At 35.1% G+C, this 21,699-nt stretch overlaps 4 protein-coding genes across 5 annotated transcripts in view; 2 read left to right on the top strand and 2 right to left on the bottom strand.

Annotated features, from left to right (window-relative positions):
* LOC122826231 (tetraspanin-9) overlaps positions 1-6,211 on the top strand; it is a 75,133-nt gene extending 68,922 nt beyond the window's left edge. For both annotated transcript variants that reach the window (XM_044107824.1, XM_044107823.1), the window contains exons 5-9: positions 3,763-3,837; positions 3,913-4,014; positions 4,090-4,221; positions 5,572-5,655; positions 5,876-6,211. In XM_044107824.1, coding sequence (XP_043963759.1) covers positions 3,763-3,837; positions 3,913-4,014; positions 4,090-4,221; positions 5,572-5,655; positions 5,876-5,947 — 465 coding nt within the window. In that variant the 3' untranslated portion in view covers positions 5,948-6,211. The remainder of the gene's footprint in view (positions 1-3,762; positions 3,838-3,912; positions 4,015-4,089; positions 4,222-5,571; positions 5,656-5,875) is intronic.
* Positions 4,228-13,348, bottom strand: amdhd1 (amidohydrolase domain containing 1). The gene is made up of 10 exons (XM_044107822.1): positions 13,101-13,348; positions 12,482-12,588; positions 11,824-11,888; positions 10,396-10,673; positions 8,916-9,141; positions 8,247-8,371; positions 8,083-8,176; positions 7,851-8,011; positions 6,863-6,990; positions 4,228-5,499 (listed from the first exon to the last, which is right to left on the bottom strand). The coding sequence occupies exons 1-9, from the start codon at positions 13,235-13,237 to the stop codon at positions 6,885-6,887; spliced, it is 1,299 nt and encodes a 432-aa protein (XP_043963757.1). The 5' UTR covers positions 13,238-13,348; the 3' UTR covers positions 4,228-5,499; positions 6,863-6,884.
* A 49-nt stretch (positions 13,349-13,397) lies between these two features.
* On the bottom strand, positions 13,398-16,297 carry snrpf (small nuclear ribonucleoprotein polypeptide F). Its single transcript, XM_044107825.1, has 4 exons — positions 16,155-16,297; positions 15,459-15,584; positions 13,960-14,024; positions 13,398-13,621 (listed from the first exon to the last, which is right to left on the bottom strand). Exons 1-4 carry the CDS (start codon positions 16,155-16,157, stop codon positions 13,555-13,557), a joined length of 261 nt encoding a protein of 86 aa, XP_043963760.1. The 5' UTR covers positions 16,158-16,297; the 3' UTR covers positions 13,398-13,554.
* A 4,701-nt stretch (positions 16,298-20,998) lies between these two features.
* The window catches only part of ntn4 (netrin 4), a 32,793-nt gene continuing 32,092 nt past the window's right edge, over positions 20,999-21,699 (top strand). The window contains exon 1 of the mRNA XM_044107821.1: positions 20,999-21,538. Coding sequence (XP_043963756.1) covers positions 21,493-21,538 — 46 coding nt within the window. The 5' untranslated portion in view covers positions 20,999-21,492. The remainder of the gene's footprint in view (positions 21,539-21,699) is intronic.

Below are 21,699 nucleotides of genomic sequence, written 5' to 3'. Positions count from 1 at the left end.
CATACTATACTATGACGTCAAAATATGCAAAAAGACAAAATGTGAAAAAAAACCACATACCATACTATGGCGTCAAATGAAAAAACGACATACTATACTATGGCGCCGAAAATATGGAAAAACGACATAATATACTAGGGCGTCTAAAATCGGAAAAAAACGACATACTATACTCTGGCGAAATGTGCAAAAACTATACTATACTATGGCGCTTAAAATGTGAAAACGACATACTATACTACGAAAATGTAAAAAAACGACATACTATACTATGGCCGAATGTGCAAAAACTACATACTATACTATGGCGTCGAAAATGGCAAAAACGACATACTATACTATGGCGCCGAAAATATGGAAAAACGATACACTATACTATGGCTAAAAATGCAAAAAACGACATACTATACTATGGCGTCAAAATATGGCAAAAACATACTATACTATGGCGGAAATGTGCAAAAAACGACATACTATACTATGATTCAAAAAACGCATACTATACTATGGCGTCAAATGTAAAAACGACATACTATACTATGACGTTAAAATGTGCAAAAACGATATACTATACTATGGCGGAAAATGCAAAAACGACATACTATACTATGACTTCAAAACTATACTATACTATGGCGTAAATGCAAAAACTACATACTATACTATGATTTCAAAAAAACGACATACTATACTATGGCGCCGAAAATGTGCAAAAACGACATACTATACTATGGCGTCAAAATGTGAAAAAACGACATACTATACTATGTCAAAATGTGAAAAACGATATACTATACTATGGGCTTAAAATGTGCAAAAAACATATACTATACTATGGCGTAAAAATGTGCAAAAAACTACATACTATACTATGGCGAAATTAAAAAAAAAAAACGACATACTATACTATGGTGTCAAGAATGTGCAAAAAACGACATACTATACTATGAAAAATGTGCAAAAACCATATACTATACTATGTCGAAATGTGAAAAACTACATACTATACTATGTTAAAATGTGCAAAAAAAACGACATACTATACTATGGGCCGAAAATGCAAAAAATACATACTATACTATGAATGCAAAAACGACATACTATACTATAAAAAAAAAAACCACATACTATACTATGGCTTAAAATGTGCAAAAACATACTATACTATGGCTTAAAATGTGCAAAAACCACATACTATACTATGAAAAATGTAAAAAAACTACATACTATACTATGGCCGAAAAATGTAAAAAAAACTACATACTATACTATGGCTTCAAAATGTAAAAACCACATACTATACTATGGCGCCGAAAATGCAAAAACCATATACTATACTATGACTTTAAAAATGGAAAAACGACATACTATACTATGTCAAAATGGAAAAACGACATACTATACTATGGCGTCAAAATGTGAAAAACGACATACTATACTATGACGAAAATGTAAAAAAACGACATACTATACTATGGCAAAAATGTAAAAAAACGACATACTATACTATGACTCAAAAAACGACATACTATACTATGTCAAAATGTGCAAAAACTATACTATACTATGGCGAAAATGTGCAAAAACGACATATACTATACTATGAAAAAACTACATACTATACTATGGCGTCGAAAATGTAAAAAACTACATACTATACTATGACAAAAACCATATACTATACTATGGCGAAAATGTGAAAAAACTACATACTATACTATGACAAAAATACATACTATATGTATGTCAAAATGCAAAAACGACATACTATACTATGATTTCAAAAAACTACATACTATACTATACAAATGCAAAAAACGACATACTATACTATATGCTAAAAAAAAAACATACTATACTATGACGTCAAAAAATGTGAAAAAAACGACATACTATACTATGACGTCGAAAATATGGAAAAAACGACATACTATACTATGGCGTCGAAAATGTGAAAAAAACGACATACAATACTATGACGTCGAAAATATGGAAAAAACGACATACTATACTATGACGTCGAAAATATGCAAAAAAGACGTGAAAAAAAATGTGAAAAAATGTGAAAAAAACCACATACGATACTATGGCGTCGAAAATATGAAAAAAACGACATACTATACTATGACGTCGAAAATATGGAAAAAACGACATACTATACTATGACGTCGAAAATGTAATAAAAACGACATACTATACTATGGCGGAAATTGCAAAAACGACATACTATACTATGATGAAAATGTGGAAAAAACGACATACTATACTATGGCGTCAAAATGTAATAAAAAAACTACATACTATACTATGGCGTCAAAATGTGCAAAAACGACATACTATACTATGTCAAAATGTGCAAAACCACATACTATACTATGGCGTCAAAATGCAAAAACGATATACTATACTATGACTTCAAAAACGCATATACTATACTATGTGAAAAAACGACATACTATACTATGACTCCAAAAACTATATACTATACTATATGGCGAAATGTGAAAACGACATACTATACTATGACAAAACGACATACTATACTATATGTCTAAAAATGTAAAAACGACATACTATACTATGACTTCAAAAAACGACATACTATACTATGGCGTCGGAAATCTGCAAAAACATACTATACTATATGCGAAAATGTGCAAAAACTACATACTATACTATGGCGTCAAAATATGGAAAAACGACATACTATACTATGGCGTAAATGTGCAAAAACATACTATACTATGACCAAAAACATACTATACTATATGCCGAAATGTAAAAAACGACATACTATACTATGGCTAAAATGTGCAAAAAACGATACATACTATAAGGCCGAAATGTGCCAAAAACGACATACTATACTATGGCGTCGAAAATGTGCAACAAACGACATACTATACTATGACTTCAAAAAACGACATACTATACTATGGCGTCGAAAATGTGAAAAAAACGACATACTATACTATGACTTCAAAAAACGACATACTATACTATGGCGTCGAAAATGTGCAAAAAACGACATACTATACTATGACTTCAAAAAACGACATACTATACTATGGCGTCGAAAATGTGCAAAAAACGACATACTATACTATGGCGTTGAAAATGTGCAAAAAACGACATACTATACTATGACGTCGAAAATATGGAAAAAACGACATACTATACTATGGCGTCGAAAATGTGCAAAAAACGACATACTATACTATGGCTTCGAAAATGTAATAAAAAACGACATACTATACTATGACGTCGAAAATATGCAAAAAAGACGTGAAAAAAAATGTGAAAAAATGTGAAAAAAACCACATACGATACTATGGCGTCGAAAATATGAAAAAAACGACATACTATACTATGACGTCGAAAATATGGAAAAAACGACATACTATACTATGACGTCGAAAACATGGAAAAAACGACATACTATACTATGATGTCAAATGTAAAAAAACTGACATACAATACTATGACGTCTAAAAAAAATTACATGCTATACTATCGCATACTATACATGTATGTATAGTATGTCTAGTACTATACTGTAGTGAATAGTATATACTATACTATATAGTATATTCTATACTACTATAGTATACTTTTGTTATTGTATAGTATTTTGTATTCTTGACAAAATAGTCAGTAAATTATTTTGAAGTCATAGAATACTATGATTTCAAAAATGTCTAAAAAAATCACATACTATACTAAGGGTTTATTGTGCAACATTTTTTTTCTCTTTTCAAACAGTTCTTCATCGTTCTCTTGATCATCCTTTTGGCTGAACTGATCCTCCTCATCCTCTTCTTTGTCTACACTGACAAGGTAAAACTTGACTCCTATCCTTTGTGCTTTGTTTGTGTGCATTACCCATAATCCCCTCTCTCTGTGACTTCCCAGGTAAGGGAAAACGCCAGACAGGACCTAAAAGAGGGGCTGGTGCTGTACAACACAGGAAACAATGCAGGCCTGAGGGATGCATGGAACACCATACAGAAAGAGGTATATCACTCCAGTGATGAGGTTTGGTTTCATGACAGTGGTTTCTATATCCTGAACTGGTTTCCTCCTCGGCAGTGGAAGTGCTGTGGCGTGACGAAGCCAGACGACTGGTCGAGCATCATGCAGGAGAACGTCGTTCCAGACAGCTGCTGCCAGAAGCTTCACCTGAACTGTGGCCGCAACGCATCCAACGCCTTCTGGACACATGTGAGATTAAACTACCGTCTTTATGATCAGGGTTTATTATTTTTCGTGATCTGGTACAGTTGAAAGAAAAATAAATCACACTCATCTATGTATAAAGAACACAACAAGCATGAAAGGTTTTATTCAAACTTCAAATCAAATCAATTTTTATTTGTGCAGCACATTTCAGCAGCAAGGCATTTCAAAGTGCTTTACACCAAATCAAACACAGAAACACAATGCAACATAGAATCAACAATAAAAACAGAACATCAAGTCAGATTCCGTCAATAAATTTGCAATTGATTAAGTTTCAAATACAATTCTAAACAAGTGGGTTTTTATTTGAGATTTAAAGGAAGTCAGTGTTTCAGCTGTTTTACAGTTTTCTGGAAGTTTGTTACAGATTTTTGGTGCATAGATGATAAATGCCGCTTCTTCTCGTTTGGTTCTGGTTCTGGGGATGCAGAGCAGAACCAGAACCAGAAGACCTGAGAGTTCTGGAAGGTTGATACAACAGCAGCAGATCTTTAATGTATTGTGGTGCTAAACCATTCATTGATTTATAAACTAACAACAGTATTTTAAACTCTATTCTTTGAGCTACAGGGACCCAGTGGAGGGACTTTAAAACTGGTGTTATGTGCTCTATCTTCCTGGTTTTAGTGAGGACGTGAGCAGCAGCATTCTGGATCAGCTGCAGCTGTTTGATTGATTTGTTGGACAGACCTGTGAAGACGCCGTTACATTAATCAATACGACTGAAGATAAACGCATGGATGAGTTTCTCTAGATCTGGCTGAGACATTAGTCCTTTAATCCTGGAAATGTTCTTTTATTGACGATGTGCTATCAGTAACATTTTGATGAAAAAAGTGATTTACAGTCTGGAAATATCGTACTTTTCAGAATTACAAGAAAGTTTAAATGACTTCTTGAGCTCCTCCACCCCTAATTTAACTAACAGTTTTTTACACTGCTGTTTGTTACTGTTGGTCAACATGAGGGTTTCTAGCATACAGGCTATTATTAGCATCTCAGTTTAGCTTTTTGAGGAATGTGCACAAATGTAATACTCTTTGGGTGATATGTTTGCATTAACTGAAAGTTTCCACTGATCTTAATTTAATTTAACTGCAGTTAAGTTTAGTAACGTAATTTTGAGCTGCAGTGACTGTTTATACACGGACTGTGGAAAAGGAAGTAACTACATGTACTACATGTACTGAGCCTTTTAAATCATGGTCCAGCAGTGCAACATGCACATTACACATGGATGTAGAGCCAGTCCCAATTCACCTGGAAGAAAAACAGAACAAAAATTAAACTGTCATGAATTTACTGATTAACTCAAACATTTTCTGCGTGCAGGGTTGCTATGATAAGGTGGAGCAGTGGGTGGATGACAACAAACACCTGCTGGGAACAATTGCCATGTGTGTGTTGGTCATACAGGTGAGAACATTAATTTAAACTTAACATGAAGTTTGGTTTGACAATTATCAATTTATAAAAACTGAATATAACCAGAACTTTAACAAAATAAAGACCAACAAACGTGGCATGAAAGCAGAACTAATTGACAGTTTTAAATTGACCGTGTTTATCAGGTTTTTGAACTAAACTTTTTTATTTTTGTTGCATGAAATGAGTGAACATCAACTCTTTCTTCCAGCTGCTGGGCATGGCATTCTCCATGACACTTTACCAACAGATCCACCGAGCCGGAAAGAAATACGAAGCTTGACCGGATCCAAACTGGTTCCAGATCGGCTCTGGTACTCCAACCTTCATAGTTTAGAAAGCCAGTTAACATGTTTGCCACTGTTACTATTTTTACTTCCTCTATGCACTCAAATAATCTGTTTTAACAACATTTAGAATAGTTTATTCATTTTCTTTTTATAAGCCTTGACTGAAAATATATTGGCAGTAGATCAGGTTTAAATCTCTGCCTGTGGAAAGTGATTCTCAACAAAAATGTTCAATAAAGGCTGATATTGATCACCAATCTGAGGTTTCTCTTCTGACAATTAAATGTTTAAAAGAGATTTGGCAAATCTGAGTCTGTATAATTATGTGACCAAACTATGCAGTCAGTCCTAGCACAAGGATATGCAAATGAACCACATCAGCCAATCAGAGACGGGCTTTTTCATCCAATCACAGCTCGGCAACAAGCTGCAGAACTTTCAAAACAGAATAGTAGGATTTATGAAAAATTCAAGAAAAATAAACTTTTATTTTGTAACCAAATGTACAAATATGCTTACATAAACCAACAAGAGAGTCTTTTCTACTACAATTTTTAGAAGTGATTGTGGAACCGAATGTTGTCAATCAAAGGTTGATTTTTGGTCAAGAATGTGTGTTTTTATCTGAATAAAAACTGAAATATTAGTTAAAAACTACCTAAAAAGTAGAAATATTACCTAAAGTAAGCAGTGATATTATGAGGCTACTAATTCCAAGTGTTAATCTTGCATTTTTTTTAAATAAATCCAACCATTTTGTTTGGTCATTTCTGCTGCTGATTGAGACTTACACACACGCCATTAATTATTGTTCATTCACAGATATGCACTTAAGTTGGTGGCAGCGATAAAACCAGAAGTTTTGTTCTGAAAGCTGGAAGGAAGTGTGGTTTTATTTTTAGACGTACCTCTGCTGGGATTCCTTCGGGGTCAGAGGTCAAGGGTTTTGTCGTTATCGTACACGATGTTTCCTCTGATGACGACGTAGCGGATGAGCTCCTGATGCCCGCCCAGCTGGTAAATCAGGTGCTCCCACCTTCAAACAGCAGAGAAAGTGTTAAAAATAAAGACAAAGGTTTAAATTTGTTGACTTTAAATAAATCCTACAATCAGCTCCACTTAGGGTTTACACAAACTCACATCAAAGCTGGTAAATGATTAAAACCGTTTGTTTTCCATTACATTTGAAAATGAAGTTTGAATTAATTGATGATTGTGGAGCAAATTTTAAATATCACCAAGTTGCAGCTCCCGTCATATAACAAGTGGAGTTTATTTAAATTGGTAGGATTCCCATCATTGATCCATTCCATAAATTTACAATATGGCTGACATTAAACTCAATGTCGGCCAGTTTTGCTGTTTCAAGCATCAAATTCTACCCAACTTTCAGCCATCTTGATGTTGATTTAAGCTGAGAACGTTAGCGTCATACATTAAGAACTTAAAAAGTCTTAATTTCTTTAGGAAACATGTAAATTGGTCTTAAATTGTGTTAATTATTTTACAGAGCAATTACACGTCCAAACACCAGCAATAATTAACATAAGTGTTGACAGTATGGAAGTTTTTGCATAGACTAAACATCTCAGCATGACATTATACAATTTCAGTGTCAAAAACCAGCTTTTGTTGCCTGCTGTTTTGTTCAGACATGAGATTTATGTCCATTTTGGCCTTCCATACGCAAGTCACAAAAGCCAATGATGTTGGTGTGTGACTAAAGTCCCACGAGAAAAAAAACTACATGGAACATAAAACTAAACAGTCCTGCTAGGACAACAGTTAAGATCTGATATTTACGTGTTTAAGGCCAATTTGTATCTTCCGATGGATTTTAAGGCTTTAATTTCAGATGCGTGGACATCCTGGATAAACTTCTGTGAGTTTATTTACCGTGTTGCGTTCAGGATCAGCAGGTCTCCGTGTTTGTTCACCTCCAGGGATCCGTGCGTGTCGGAGCGGCGGAGAGCGTACGCGGCATTGATGGTAGCGGCAGCCAAAGCCTCAGTCATGGACATCCTCATGTTGACGCAGGCTAGATGCATCACTACCGGCTGGAAATAACAAAACATTTACATGAGGGGAACTGGTTGAGATGGACAGGAAGCTAGAGACGAGTACTGACCATGGAGCAGCAGTAAGCGTTGGGGTTGAAGTCGCTGCCGAGGGCGACGATCACCCCTGCCTCCAGCATGTCTCTGGCCCGAGGCTGAGGCAACCTGGAGGCACAAAAACATCCATGAACTACAAATCCCAGGAGGAGACAGAGTCAGGTTGATGTCTCAGTACCGTAGGATGTAAGCCGTGGTCGGGAGGAGGATGGCAGCGGTTTTCGATTTCGCCATGGCGACGATCCCTTCGTCTGTGACCTCCTCAAGATGGCTGATAGCCAACGCGCCGAGGTCCGCTCCCATCTGAGACACAGCAGCTTGTTTTAATGTGAACAATCCATTATGATCAAGTTATGATCTGTTCCTGCATTTTAAGCAATAAAATATTTATTTTATCAGCTAATTTCTATTTTTTATGCATTTCTAATATTCCATAAAAAGGCTTAAGTGATTACACAAAAAATCTGCAGCATGTGTCAATTTTTATTCAGTTGTCAGAATAATCTATTATTAAAATAAATATTGGCTGCAGCCTTATTTCGAAATGAGAAACGACAGATAGAAATACATTTTGCAATTAAGAAAAACAAAATTTGTAAAAAGAAAAGTCTCTTAAGCATCTTTCGCTATCCAATTATTTAGCGATTAATTCAAAAATAAACAAACCAGCCAACACTGCCGATCCTTTGCTACAAATGGTCAAGCGTTCACTAAAGGAATTTAATTATTTGTGCATTTCTATCCTATAAAAAAGGCATAATTGCAGAAATTCTTTTTTTTTTTATCCAATCAAACTGATTAACTGTAAGAATAATCTGTAAACAATGTGATTTTGATCTGGGTAAACCTTTGCAGCGTTCATGGGATGCAGCTCGTCTCCATGGAAGTTGATGTTGAGCCCCATTTCTTTCCCAGCCAGCAGGACGGCGCGCGTCGAGTCCAGGTCAAAAACTCCCTGTTCACAGAAAACGTCGATGTTTTGGACCTTCAGTCTCCCGGCAGACATCAGCTCCTTCAGCCGAGGAAGCTGAACCTGCAGGACGTCCTCTGTGGCTTCTGCCACCGTTTTCCCTCTGAGGGACAGAAATCCATCATTTCAGCATAACTCCAGGCTTTTTGTGTTGTATTTGGTGCATACATTCCATATTAATTAACTGCATAGTTAAAAATAAATGGACACTGTAGTTTTCTATATTTCTTTAGCAAGTGGAGTCATAAAATTGTTCAATCTGGTGTTTGATCGGCTTATTATTCTTCCCCCAGACTGACAGAGATTAAATATGTTGCAGAATGTTTAACTTTTAAATGATTATTGCTCAATTTTAAACTGTGTACTATATGAAAAAAGCTAAACTTGTTACAATAAGCAGTGAAGATGGCCTCAATAATTTCCCTTCTAGTGATTAATATGGTAAAATTTGTTTTCAGATATTAAGTTAAACCATTTTATTCATGGTTGCAGTTTTAAGTGGTTTTAATTCTGTTGCATTTGTTGCTTTATTTTGGATGTTTAAAAATGTCTTCCAGTTTGAATGCTAAGTGTTTGTTGAGGGCGAACTTGCATTATTATGCCGTTGTCAATATATTACTTGGAAATTGTTTCTAAATAATAATATTGTCTATTGCAATAAATACTGAGACAATTTATCATTAGGTCCCAGAAGTTATCGCAATATACAATAATTTTGTTGTTTTGAGACCATTTTCAACTCCATTCGCAAATAATGAACTTTAACACTGGAAGAGATTTGAAATATCCAAAATAAATAAAGAAAAACAATAGAAACAACCGATAAAACGAATTACGAAGTTTTAGTTAAAAAAAATGTCATAAAAAAATACTAATTGACACTAAAGCACCTGACTGAAGAGTTTTGTCATTCAGTTTTTGAACAAAAAGAAAAAAGAAAAATAATAAGTCATGCAAATGGAAATGATTGCTTAATATATTCCAACAGGCCTAAAACAAGCACCTGTCGAAAAAGCAAACTGCTTCATAAACATTGGTGGTTAAACCGACAGACTATCAAAACAAACTTCCGGTATGGTACACCGACAGAACACCGGTGTTGCACAGTATTCTGTGACCACCATGAATTATGACCGCAGGAGGCGCTACAGCATTTATGCTACGCCCAAAGACTTAAACTGTTCAAGCAACAATGAATAAAAACTAACATTTGACCATTAATATTATGTCTATTATGGAAATATAGATCGTCACCGAATATGATAGCGCTTACAGATATTGTGACCACATTGTAACGGATAGAAGAACATTAAATACTTAAGTGGAGTTAGTATTTTACTGTGTTAAGGATTCTTACTTGGGCACAGCGTGGGCTCCACAGTAGGTGGAGGAGATGCTGATGGGAAGCAATCTGCTCGCCTCCTCGATCACCTCCAGCATCTTCAGCTCCGTCTGGAGCTCCAGGCCGTATCCGCTCTTGCACTCCACCAGGGTGGTTCCGGCTCGCTGCATCCTCTGCAGCCGGCTCCTCAGGGAGGACAGCAGGTCGGAGGCGGCGGCGGCTCGAGTGTGCTCCACCGTGTAGTGGATTCCTCCTCCGGCGCGGTGCACCTCCATGTAGGTGGCTCCGGCTAGCTGCAGGACGGAGGTGTTCGCCATCTTTAAGCGGTTTCTACAAGTTTCACCAGCTCAATTTTGACGTTTAAGCCTTTTTAAAAATACATATAATGCATGTAACATCACATAGGTTGGCCACAGACTAGCAATAAATTTACACTTACCCATGATGGACGCAAAAGAAAGCTAACTAGCTAGCAACGATATATTAGCAGCTAGTTAACAGTAGCCTTTGGATTCATAACGGAAAGATTCTTAAGTGACGTTGCCTCCCCGTCAAATTAAATATTGGCATTAAACGTTTGTGCAGCAGAAAAAAATCGTTTATCTCGCCATTATTTTAAAGATGTTAATAAATGTTTCCTCATCAAAGGTCAACCAACCGGTCCACATTTACAAAATCAAACGAAATACGGTGTCAATGTACCGTGCTACATTTGTTCTGCCGTTATAATTTCTAGTGTTACAAAAACAGTTTCCAGAGCTCACCTGAAATCCACCTCTCCCACAGATTAACAAAACCAAACAAAATTTATATAAATAAATTTTGATATGATTGTGAAGCTAAAATTTTTATAGCACAGTTGCTTGACAAAAAGTTGATTTTATAACTGTGGAGTGGGGCCGATTGACCTTTGAGGACCTCTGGAAACATTTATTAATATCTTTAAAATAACAGCAGCACATACAAAAAAATCTGCTGTACAAACATAGCACAGATGTTTGATTTGAAGCAGGTGGGGTCAGCTTCACTAAGGTGTTACGATTGAGGCAAAAAGAAAAGAGCTAACTAGCAAGGCTACATTACCAGCTAGCTAGCGGTAGCTTCAACTGCCTCAAGTCACAAAACACAAGATTTCTGCCCACAAGATTAAATAGTCCTTACACACAAAATATGAGTGATAATTAAACAAAATGTTATTAAATTAATTATTTTTAAAGCCTCATTTTTATGAATTTAAGATCTCTGTAGTGTGTACACCCTGCGTAAAGCTGGCATGGTAAAAAGAATTGGTGAACAGAGGGACTAAAATAATAAATATTTCCCTGCATTTCCTTATTTATGTTTATTCCAGATCTGGGAAATAATAATAGTCCAGTTCTAGACTTTTCAATAAGTTCTGAATGAAGCTGTGGGAGTGAACAGACTCAGTCAGGATGTTTATACCTTCATTGCAAATTCATGAACTCTGTCTCCGGCCCAGACTGGATGAGTGTGAGCATCAACAAGCCCTGAAACAAAAAAACAAGGAAAAACAACTTCAGTGCTTCATTTATTATAATAAATGAAATCAGTTTGAGTTTACAAATATAATTTTTTCCACTTTTGTTTTCTAGATATCTGTGTTTTACAAAGTAAACTGATTTTTGAGTTAAATTTCACAATGTTTATGCTCTCTGTATATTCCACATACATCACAAACCAAAACATACCGAGAGGAAAAAGAGTTTATGTCAGATGTTATTTCCTCTTAATGTGGAAAAAAAAAACGTAAAAATACTAATGGGTTAATGCTAATTGTTACCTGTGATTGTCCTCTTTAACTGGTGTATGTAGTTTCAATACAATACTTAAAAGTTTTCAATTAAATTTCTACTTTTCAGCTTTCTCATTTAAACTGAGCCTTTTTTACTCGACTTGGAGGCATCATGTCTAAAGATGTTTAAATTATATAAAAATGTACTAAAAGTCAAACATCAAAAAGTTTATAGAGGCTTAAACTTAATAAAGCACTTTTAACTGTAGCAGTTTGAACATTTTCCATGTTTAAGGTCTGAAAGTTGCACGAATTAGACGGATGCAGCAAACTGCAGCCAATACTCACCAGGAAGAACACACATCCCGGCAGCATCGATCACATTATCAAAGAAGGACTCAGAGTACCGAGCGCTGATGGTTTCTGCAGGACCCACAGCTTTTATCAGACCATCACTGCAAGGAGAAACAAGTCACATAAATTAAAAAAAGAATACTTTTAAAGACTGCAGCTGAGGTGGAAGAAGTAATGTGTAGAAGTCTTAGGTCATCCCTAATTTGTTTACACCTTTTTTCCACTAAACGGGGTCATGAATCAAACTGAAAACACCTTCAGCCAGTTTGGAAATCTATTAATTGCTCTAAAGAAGAGATTAGGGTTGGTTTAAAACTTTTGCACAAAACTGAAAGCCAAACTTAAAAACTGCAATTAGGAAAGGTACAAAAGTTGGCTCTTGGTTGTAGTTGGTGACAAACTTAGCTTAAATAAATGAAATATGTTAGTGACTTTTGGTGTAATTATCAATAATATCCAACAGAGGGCGCCACTGGACAAAACAAAAAAAGAGCAACATTACAATTTGGTCTCTTGTTGGACAAATTAACCACTTCCTACCTGAAACAGCAGGTTTTCTCATCACTTTTTAAAAATTAAAAATAGTTTTTAAATTCTTTTTGGTCAATCTCACCTGCCGACAACAATGCTGGCGTTTTCGATCACACGCAGGTTGTTCATCCCATGTCTGGTCAGGAACTTCTCCCCATTGTTGCAGATTAAAACAACCTGCTTTGCATTTTTCACAAGCAGCCTGTGATTTTTGGACATCTTCCCTCTTCAAAAGCAACGCTCAGACTACTTTAGGGTGGAAACGAGGCAAATATTTGCCAAAGAGAGAAGAGGTCAAAGTGCACAGAGAGATGGGCGGGCGGAGCTCAAACACATTGAGATTCAGAGAGAGAGAAAAACAAAAAGGACACAAATCCGCTTTAAGAAATGTTACAATAATCGTTTTATTGTTTCTGCATCGCAACACGCAAACAGGCATCGTAGTAAAAAAGAAAATCAAAATTTGTTTCACATGGTGAAAACACAAACACACGTTAACTCCACCACCAGGTACAACTACAAAAACATCCTCATCATCACTCTCTCATTTCTCCGTCTTCTTCCTCCTCTTCCACACCTCGGATGTACAAGACATTGTTGCACCTGTGGAAGGAAAAAAATAATTCAAACACCTTTTCCAGCACATTTAATTATTAAAAGATGTTCCTGTTTTCTGCTGCAAGTCTTGAATTTAATGCTCTCTCATCTTTCCCATTTTTAAAAGTGGCTAACAAATATTAGCATCCCAGTGGTGATTGTTACATAAAAGTTCCTCAAATTACAATAACAAAAATTTTTTCAGTTGCATAACCTTTAAATAAGGATTGTTTCTTCCAAAGTGTTTCAGTGTCAGATTGTGGCAGTAAAATGTAAATTTTTTTACACGTCGTTTTCAGACCCTAACCCCACAGCGATAATGGAACAAAAAACTGTTTCCACACCTGATCAGCACTTCACCAAGATGCCCCGCCAACGCTCCGTCAACATACTCCTCTGTGTTCGCCAACTGGTGGAAATCATGCATGAAAAAGGTCAGAGGGTTTTAGTGGAACGGGTTGTTTTCGTTTTGTTTTCTTCCTCCAATAATTTTCTGTCCTGCGTCGGCCATTTTAAAAGCATCACAGGCTAAAACAAACACTCTGCTTGGCAAAAATTAACCAAGAAAGTTACTAAATGAAAGTTCATTTGGATATTAAGATTAGACAAAAACTACTCTGTCAATAATTCTCTCATTTATTTTATTTTTATCATAGCTGCAAAATTATAATTGTTTTTAGAGTTTATTAATGTTAGAGAAGTTCTTCACTGAAAGGTATTAACCACATGAACATCAGCCAGTTTAGTTCATAATAACTAAGCAGAAAAGGTTTCGTAAACAGATACCAATTTTTTATTTTTTTTCCATTTAAAAAAAATTATAAATTTACTCAAATGTGGATGAAAAGGAAGGTGATTTTGCAGCGCCCCCTGCTGGATTTTGGGTAAAATAAAGTGAAAAATTATTTTTATAATCTTAGCAGGTGTAACTTGTTTTTTGGTTTAAATATTTCATAATTTGATCTTGATTAACTTTTTTTATATTATTATTATTATTTGCGCAGCTTATAGAAGACGGGCATTAAATGAGGACCCAAGCCACCAAGTGGAAAGTAATCACTGCCCAAAAACATTTTAAAAAATAATGTTAAAAAAAATTTATTGTGATTTTTTTCTTACTAGTTCAACAACAAACCAAGCACGCAATATTTTACTTTAAAAATATATAGTAGTCATTTTTTTTAAAATAAAAAAAATTTGGGCTTGATATAAAAAAACAAACAAAAAATGTTTAATCAATTCTGAGCAGTAAGAAAAGAGTTTAGGTCACTAACTCAAATTTGTCACATATAGCATCTTAATAAATTAAAGCAGATCAATGATTCGTCTCATTGCATGTTGCATTAGTATGACTACAACAAATACTTCACATTCAGATTATAATATAACATCTACAAAATAAATTTTTCTGTCATTTCTATATTTAATTTACATTTTCTCAGGTTTGAAGAACAAATAAGTACTAAGAAAATATTTAGGCAGTTATTAACTCTGCCTAAATATTTTGTCCTACGTAAAAATATTTTACTACTTGAAATTTTAACAGATACCAAAACATTTAATATGCATTTTTTTCTTTCATCGCAAGAGTTTAAAAAAATAATAATGTTGACAAATTTCTGTTATTCAAAACCAAACTTGGTTCAATAAGCTGCAGTAATAAGCAGGTCTTATTTTATTCTATAATGTTCAGAAGCTTATTTACGTTCTCTAAATCCTGCTTAGATCAAACATCACAAGATACTGACTGAGACATCTGAAAATGTTGTTTTGAATTATTAGGTTTAAATTCTCACGTTGCGAATAATAATTAGAGTCAGAAAGAGCTCTCCGTTGTTCCCACCTGCATGTTCATGTATCCATCCACAGACACCAGGTAGCCTTTATACTCCATCCCCCACTTCAGCTTCACCATCACAGGTTTTCCTGTCAGGCCGTTGAGGAAAGGCTTCGGATTCAGAGGTAAACTCTGCAGGAAATAAAGAAACAGGAAAGAAAACTTTAGTTTGCCACAAGCGACCAGTTAAATTAGAGGCGAAACAAAGGCATGGTGATATTTTTTATGGTTTGGAAAGCATGAGTTCAGTAACAGGAACATGTATTTTCTAAACCAAATGTCATGAGTAACAACTTTATGCTTTATAAAGCTTTTATTCTACTTGTGGTAAGGAGTTGTTTTAAATTTCCTAATAGAAAATCACAGGAGTAAAGGCTGAACATCCTGATAGTGTAACATTTAGCTGTAGTAGCTCCGTGTTTTCCAAATGAATAAATAAATAAATTCACCTTCGTGCAACGTAATCACAGTCTATTAAAGAAGTTCTGCTTTTCAATAAAATGATTGCATGTAAATAATTACAGAAGCAAACACGACTATTTAAAAAGTCGTGTTTGACGAATTGTGACAGCTTTAACTCTTTGGTCGTAGTTATGAATGAGAAGCTAACGATGCTAACGCTAAACAAAAGAAAACACACAAACAGGAAGAACGCTACGTCACACCTCCAAAACTTAAAGGTCGCGGTAAATGTTTACTCACCATATTTATTTCGCTTCAATAGTTAATCAAACGCTAAAAGTAGAAAATGCGATATTTTCGTCACAGAAACGTTTGGGTTCAAACAACTAGCAGCACGCTTTGCCGCCGTCAGGAAGTACGTCACTCCTGATGCCGAGACAGAGTCTGCCTGGGTTTTTTTTTCTCGCACCGCCACCTAGTGGTCAGATATGCGTACACTCAACTAAACAGAGAACGGAACACAAGTGATGAGATTTATCTTAAATAAAACAACATTAAAACTAAGAAAGAGGCAAAAAAGGAAATAAAATAAAAATATTTAAGTCTTTCCCCCCCTTTTGATAATACGCTAAGTAAGTTTTCAGTGTAATATCTATTGTTATCCTGTCATATTTCTAGTTTTCCCACATTCACCAGTCAATATATTCCTGATTTTGCAGTTTTTGTAAATATTTGTTTCAGTACTAAATGTTTCTATTGAATTTAATAATCCTTGACTTAAAACAGCATCTTCTTCTGACTTTTTGATTTATTTATCCTGTTCCATAGTTTTATTGTCATCTTTCTTTTATAATCTTTATGCATTGTGTTACTTTGCTTCCATTCTCTTCTATTCTGTGCAACTCTATGTCAGTTTATTGGGTTCTATTACAATCAGTAGTTTTCTTCTGTTCTAATTTATTGTATAAAACTGTGTTTGACAGTAAGATGTTTCGAAAAATGAAAACTGAATTATCCATCCATCTATTTTCTAACACCCTTGTCCCTAGTGGGGTCAGGAGGGTTGCTGGTGTCTATCTCCAGCTAACGTTTTGGGTGAGAGGGGGGGTCACCCTGGACAGGTCGCCAGTCGCACAGCCACAACAGGACAAACAACCATAAACACACAAACTCACACCTAGAGAAGAATTTAGAGAGACTAATTAACCTGAAAGTCATGTTTTTGGACTGTGAGAGGAAGCCGAAGAACCCGGAGAAAACCCACCATGCAAAAGGAGAACATGCAAACTCCATGCAGAAAGACCCCAGGCCAGGAATCAAACTCAGAACCGTCTTGCTGCAAGCAGAAGTGCTACCAACTGTGCCACTGTGCAGCTTAAAACTGAATTAAGCCATCCAAAATATTTGATTTTCATGTGAGATCTGGGTCATGCAAGTTTTGTTTTTGCAGCTCTTTCTTTTTTTTTTCTTAAGAGACATACATCATTGTGTGGTAATTGCACTTTTTTCCCTGCTGTGAACAGTTGATCCATTACTGACGCAAATGGACAAGTTGAAACCCGCTAAGTAAATAAGGTAAAATCTGATTTTACAGGAACAGGTGAGTTCTTTCAGAAACATTCCTGTGAAATTGGTCTGGAACTTTCTTAACATGTTTGAAATGCTTCTAACGTTACATCACTAAACTTATTTAGTTAAGTTTCTCCTAATTATCCTATCCATCAGGGAGTCTGGTTTTGACTATATATATATATATATATATATATATATATATATATATATATATATATATATATATATATATATATATATATATATATATATATATACACACACACACACACACACACACACACACAAACAGTTTAAATACCTAAGAGATTTGTGAATTTACTATAGAATGATTTAGATAGATTAACTACAGATTATCAAAATGACCAAATATTAAAATTAAAAAAAATTATATAACAGAAATGAAAACAATATACTAAACAAGGCATTAAAATAATCAAAGCTTTCACATACATTATAAAGAAGCCCATCTCTAATTTATGGTAAAATACCAGCAGCTGTGGTTGCTGAAATTTTACCATATTTCTACAGAATTTTCCCGAATTTATACAGAATTTGATCACATTTTACCAAATTGATACAGAATTTGACCACATTTTACTGTATTTACACAGAATTTGACCACATTTTACTGTAATTATACGGTATAAATCTGGCAACCACACCTACTGGTAGCTCAACAAAAACCTTTTGTTTTTGTTTTTTTACAACCGTTAGGAGGCTTAAACTGACCAGTTGATCTTAAAAGACCTGAAAGGAAAGAAAAGCACAAACCTCCCAGTGGTTGTTAAAAAGAATACTTTCTCTTTTTTTAATGTTTATTGTTCATGACCGTCCCAAGACAATAAACTATTCTGGGATTTAAGCCACGGCTCTTTAAAACTGTGGCCTCAGTGTCATAAGATTCCCAGTCATTATCTTGGCTTCGACTCCAAGCCTTTCGTTTGTTGACGTCATCATTTGGAAAGAACCGACTTTGTTCAGGGAGAAAGCAGGAATGTTTTCCAGTCTGCTGCCTGATGGAGCGATTTGAAGCCTGCAGAGGAGCGCCGAGCCTCTGGAGCCGCTAAACCCTGAGCAAAATCTTCCCACACTTTGGGTTCAAGTCCAGCAGAGGATCAAAAGTTACACAGTAAAAAATTAAAAGCAAGATTTATTTTATTTAGCCTCTCATAAAAAATATATATTGGCTGTTCATTTTTCAAAATTAGATTTTAACTGTCATATTCTTACATTTATAAATGTCAAAGGTCCAAACTAAATATTTAATTTGGAGATAAATATGTAGCTAGAAAGCTACATATTTAGTTTGCAAACTAGATATTTTGTTTAACTTCCAAAGTAAACATTTAGTTAAAAAGCTAAATATTTAGTAATCTAAACCTTTAGTTGTTTAATAAGTATTTAATTCTGAGCTAAATATTTATTTGTCCAACTAAAAGTTTAACTTCCAAATTAAATATTTAGTTAGAAACGTAAATATTTAGTTTGCAAGCTAAATGTTTAGGTCCCAAATAAATAATTAATAGAGTTCCGTATTTAATTACCTAACTAAATATTTAACTCCAGATTACATGTTTATTTTGCTAGCTAAATATATTCTGTTACTCCACACTAAATATTTTATTTGATAAACGTTTATAAAAGTTTGAATAAGGTGAAAAATGAGCAACCTCGTGTTTTCTCTAACAGGCTATATATATATATATATATATATATATATATATATATATATATATATATATATATATATATATATATATATATATATATATATTATTGCATAACTTTACAAGCAGCATTTGATAGCAGAGCGGCTCAAATACATTTTTGTATTACAGTAAATAGAAACTCTAAAGTTTATTAGCGATGTAAAGGCCTGCAGGAAGCTTTGCTGAGAGGCTGCAGTCGGTTTGGAGAGAAAATGTCTCCTTGAGGGGGAGCGGGACCACTGACTGGACACAGACAAACAGAACCGAGGAAACAGGTGAGATAGTTTAGCTTGGCTCACTGCTTATTGGACACGGGTCACATCCACAGAAAACGGGTCACGCTCCGATTACGCATGTTGAAATTTGGATACAATTCCCGAACACAAGGGGGCGCTTTAATGCTTACTGACTCGCAAAAATCCCAGTAAATCTGCTTTTACGTCAATTATTGAGCGCAGACGCTCGTGTGGAAAACAGAACATGACGTTTCCACGTCGCCAGTTTATGTCACCGGTTTTCCACGGACAGCAACATTGTCAACAACAAAGGAGGTGATTGGTGCTCAGCAGAGCGATCAATCGGTGCTCCTCTGAGTGCATCAGCAGCGTCACTTTGTGAGACAATTAGTCAGGAAATGAGGATACAGAAATCAGCTTTTCACTGGGAATTCACATGGAGGTCCAAAACTGTGAGCACTGGAGGAAATTACACAACTGTTTATGTAATAAAGTGTCCTAATTTGGATTTACACCAGACACAGTGGCTACTGCAACCACGAACTTCAATTTGTAGCTCAGTTTACAGGCAATCATCACTGTATCTTTATTAAAATATATAATCTAACGAGCTTTTACAACTTCATTATTTTGTAGCACATTATATATATTTATCAAGAGAAAAGCAACAGAGTCACTAAAAGCACCATAAATTTCTGTAAAATACCATTTGAGTTGTAACTTTCAAACTCATTACCATCTGATTTTAAGACATTAGCTGGCATTAAAATATTCATTTCAAGGCTTCTGTAGTGCACTCATTTCTAAATATTGTAATTGTTTTGACTGAAAGGTTGTAAATACATTATTTTATTGTATTTACTGTTAAGCTCAACTTTTTATTTTAACCAACTATCAAAGGTTTTAAAGGGATGAGTTTGTGAATTAGCTATTTTCGGTGTGATCCAGGTTTATCTTGATATGATTCTTGTATCTATTCCTAAAACCATAAAATAAAAAGAAATGTACGTTTTTATTTATTTTCTTACAAAATGTTATTCAAGTAAATGTAACTAGGAACTAAGGTGGGTAGAGTTCCCAAAAATTGTACTCAAGTAAGAGTAAAAAAGTTTTTGGTAAAAAGTACTGAGTGACTGATCAAATTATCAATCATCTAATATTTAAAAATTGCATCAGACAGAAAATAATAATAAAGTTAAGTGAAAATGTTGGCATTTTAGGGACAAAAATCACAATAATTAATTTAAGTAACAAAAAAAATACAAAATCAAGCAAAATAATTTTTTTCCAAATCAGTTTCTTTCAATAAAAAACGTATAAAACTTTAATAAAAACTGCAGGGGTGTCTGAATTTTTGGTTAAAACACTTTAGTTCTTCAATCAGTGGGTAGAAGATCCAGAAGTTTAACTCAATAAGAAATACTTCGTAATATAATACCCAAGTAAAAGTAAAACGCACAGCGTAGTAAAAATACATTTTAAAAAAAGTTACTCAAGTAAATGTAATTGAGTAAATGTAACTAGTTTCAGCTACAAGACAAATAAAATAGATTGCAGTTTGTGGTTATAGTGTGACAAAATGTGGCCAAACCTAAATGAAAGCTTAACTAGAAGCGCTTTGAATCGTAAATCGGAATGTTTCTTTAAGCAGGATAATAAAGAAAAAACGCGGAGGGAGAGGCGGAGCTGCAGCGCCGCTGTCACCAAACAAACCCTCCGCGTCTGTGCGCTCCTTAGAAATAGATGACCGGGCGGCGGAGTCAGACTGCGGGGAGATGAACCACGCTGCGGGTCTGAGAGCTGCAGACGAGCCGAGCACCGCCGTTCATCCCTCCTTCTTCTCCTTCTTCTCCTCCTCCTCCTCCTCCTCCTCCTCCTCGTCCTCCTCCTTCGCGGGTCTCCTTCTCTCTCTGCGGGACGGCACGCAGCGTCCGGGATCATGTTGTTTTCTCCGAGCGCTGCGTTATTATCGCCTCATTGGGTCGCTACTGAGTGAAAGAGAAAGTCCACACTGGATCTGAAGAACTTCTTTTTTTAAAATATTGTTTTATATTTTTAAGATATTTGCATGGTTTTCTATCTGGCTCAGTTCTCTTTGGATTATCGCTGCGAGGAGATATGCTGGTTTTATTTCTGATCAGTCTGGCCATGTTGTCAGACGCAGGTAAGTCCAATTATTATCTTACAAACTACTGCAATCAGCCACTCAAGTAACGAATACTGTTATATAAAAAGCTTCCAGTGTAATAATAAATCAGTGTAAGCTGATTTTGAGGCAGCTTTTGAGGTTTTCCAGCTTGAGCTGCAGGTTCAGGACAATAAATC

This window comes from Gambusia affinis, linkage group LG23, assembly GCF_019740435.1.
Source record: "Gambusia affinis linkage group LG23, SWU_Gaff_1.0, whole genome shotgun sequence".
Classification (NCBI taxonomy): Eukaryota; Metazoa; Chordata; class Actinopteri; order Cyprinodontiformes; family Poeciliidae; genus Gambusia; species Gambusia affinis.
The sequence above is the reverse complement of the archived record's forward strand: the minus strand, read 5'-3'. Positions and strand labels throughout refer to the sequence as shown.

Excerpts from the sequence above, each read along its gene's own strand:
- amdhd1 (XM_044107822.1), bottom strand. The coding sequence starts at position 13,237 with ATGTCCAAAAATCACAGGCTGCTTGTGAAAAATGCAAAGCAGGTTGTT. Across the intron at positions 12,589-13,100 it reads GCCAGCATTGTTGTCGGCAG|TGATGGTCTGATAAAAGCTG; the intron begins GTGAGATTGACC and ends TTCTCCTTGCAG. Across the intron at positions 8,177-8,246 it reads ACCACGGCTTACATCCTACG|GTTGCCTCAGCCTCGGGCCA; the intron begins GTACTGAGACAT and ends TTGTGCCTCCAG.
- snrpf (XM_044107825.1), bottom strand. Across the intron at positions 14,025-15,458 it reads ATGGATACATGAACATGCAG|TTGGCGAACACAGAGGAGTA; the intron begins GTGGGAACAACG and ends GATTTCCACCAG. Across the intron at positions 13,622-13,959 it reads CTTGGTGAAGTGCTGATCAG|GTGCAACAATGTCTTGTACA; the intron begins GTGTGGAAACAG and ends TTCCTTCCACAG.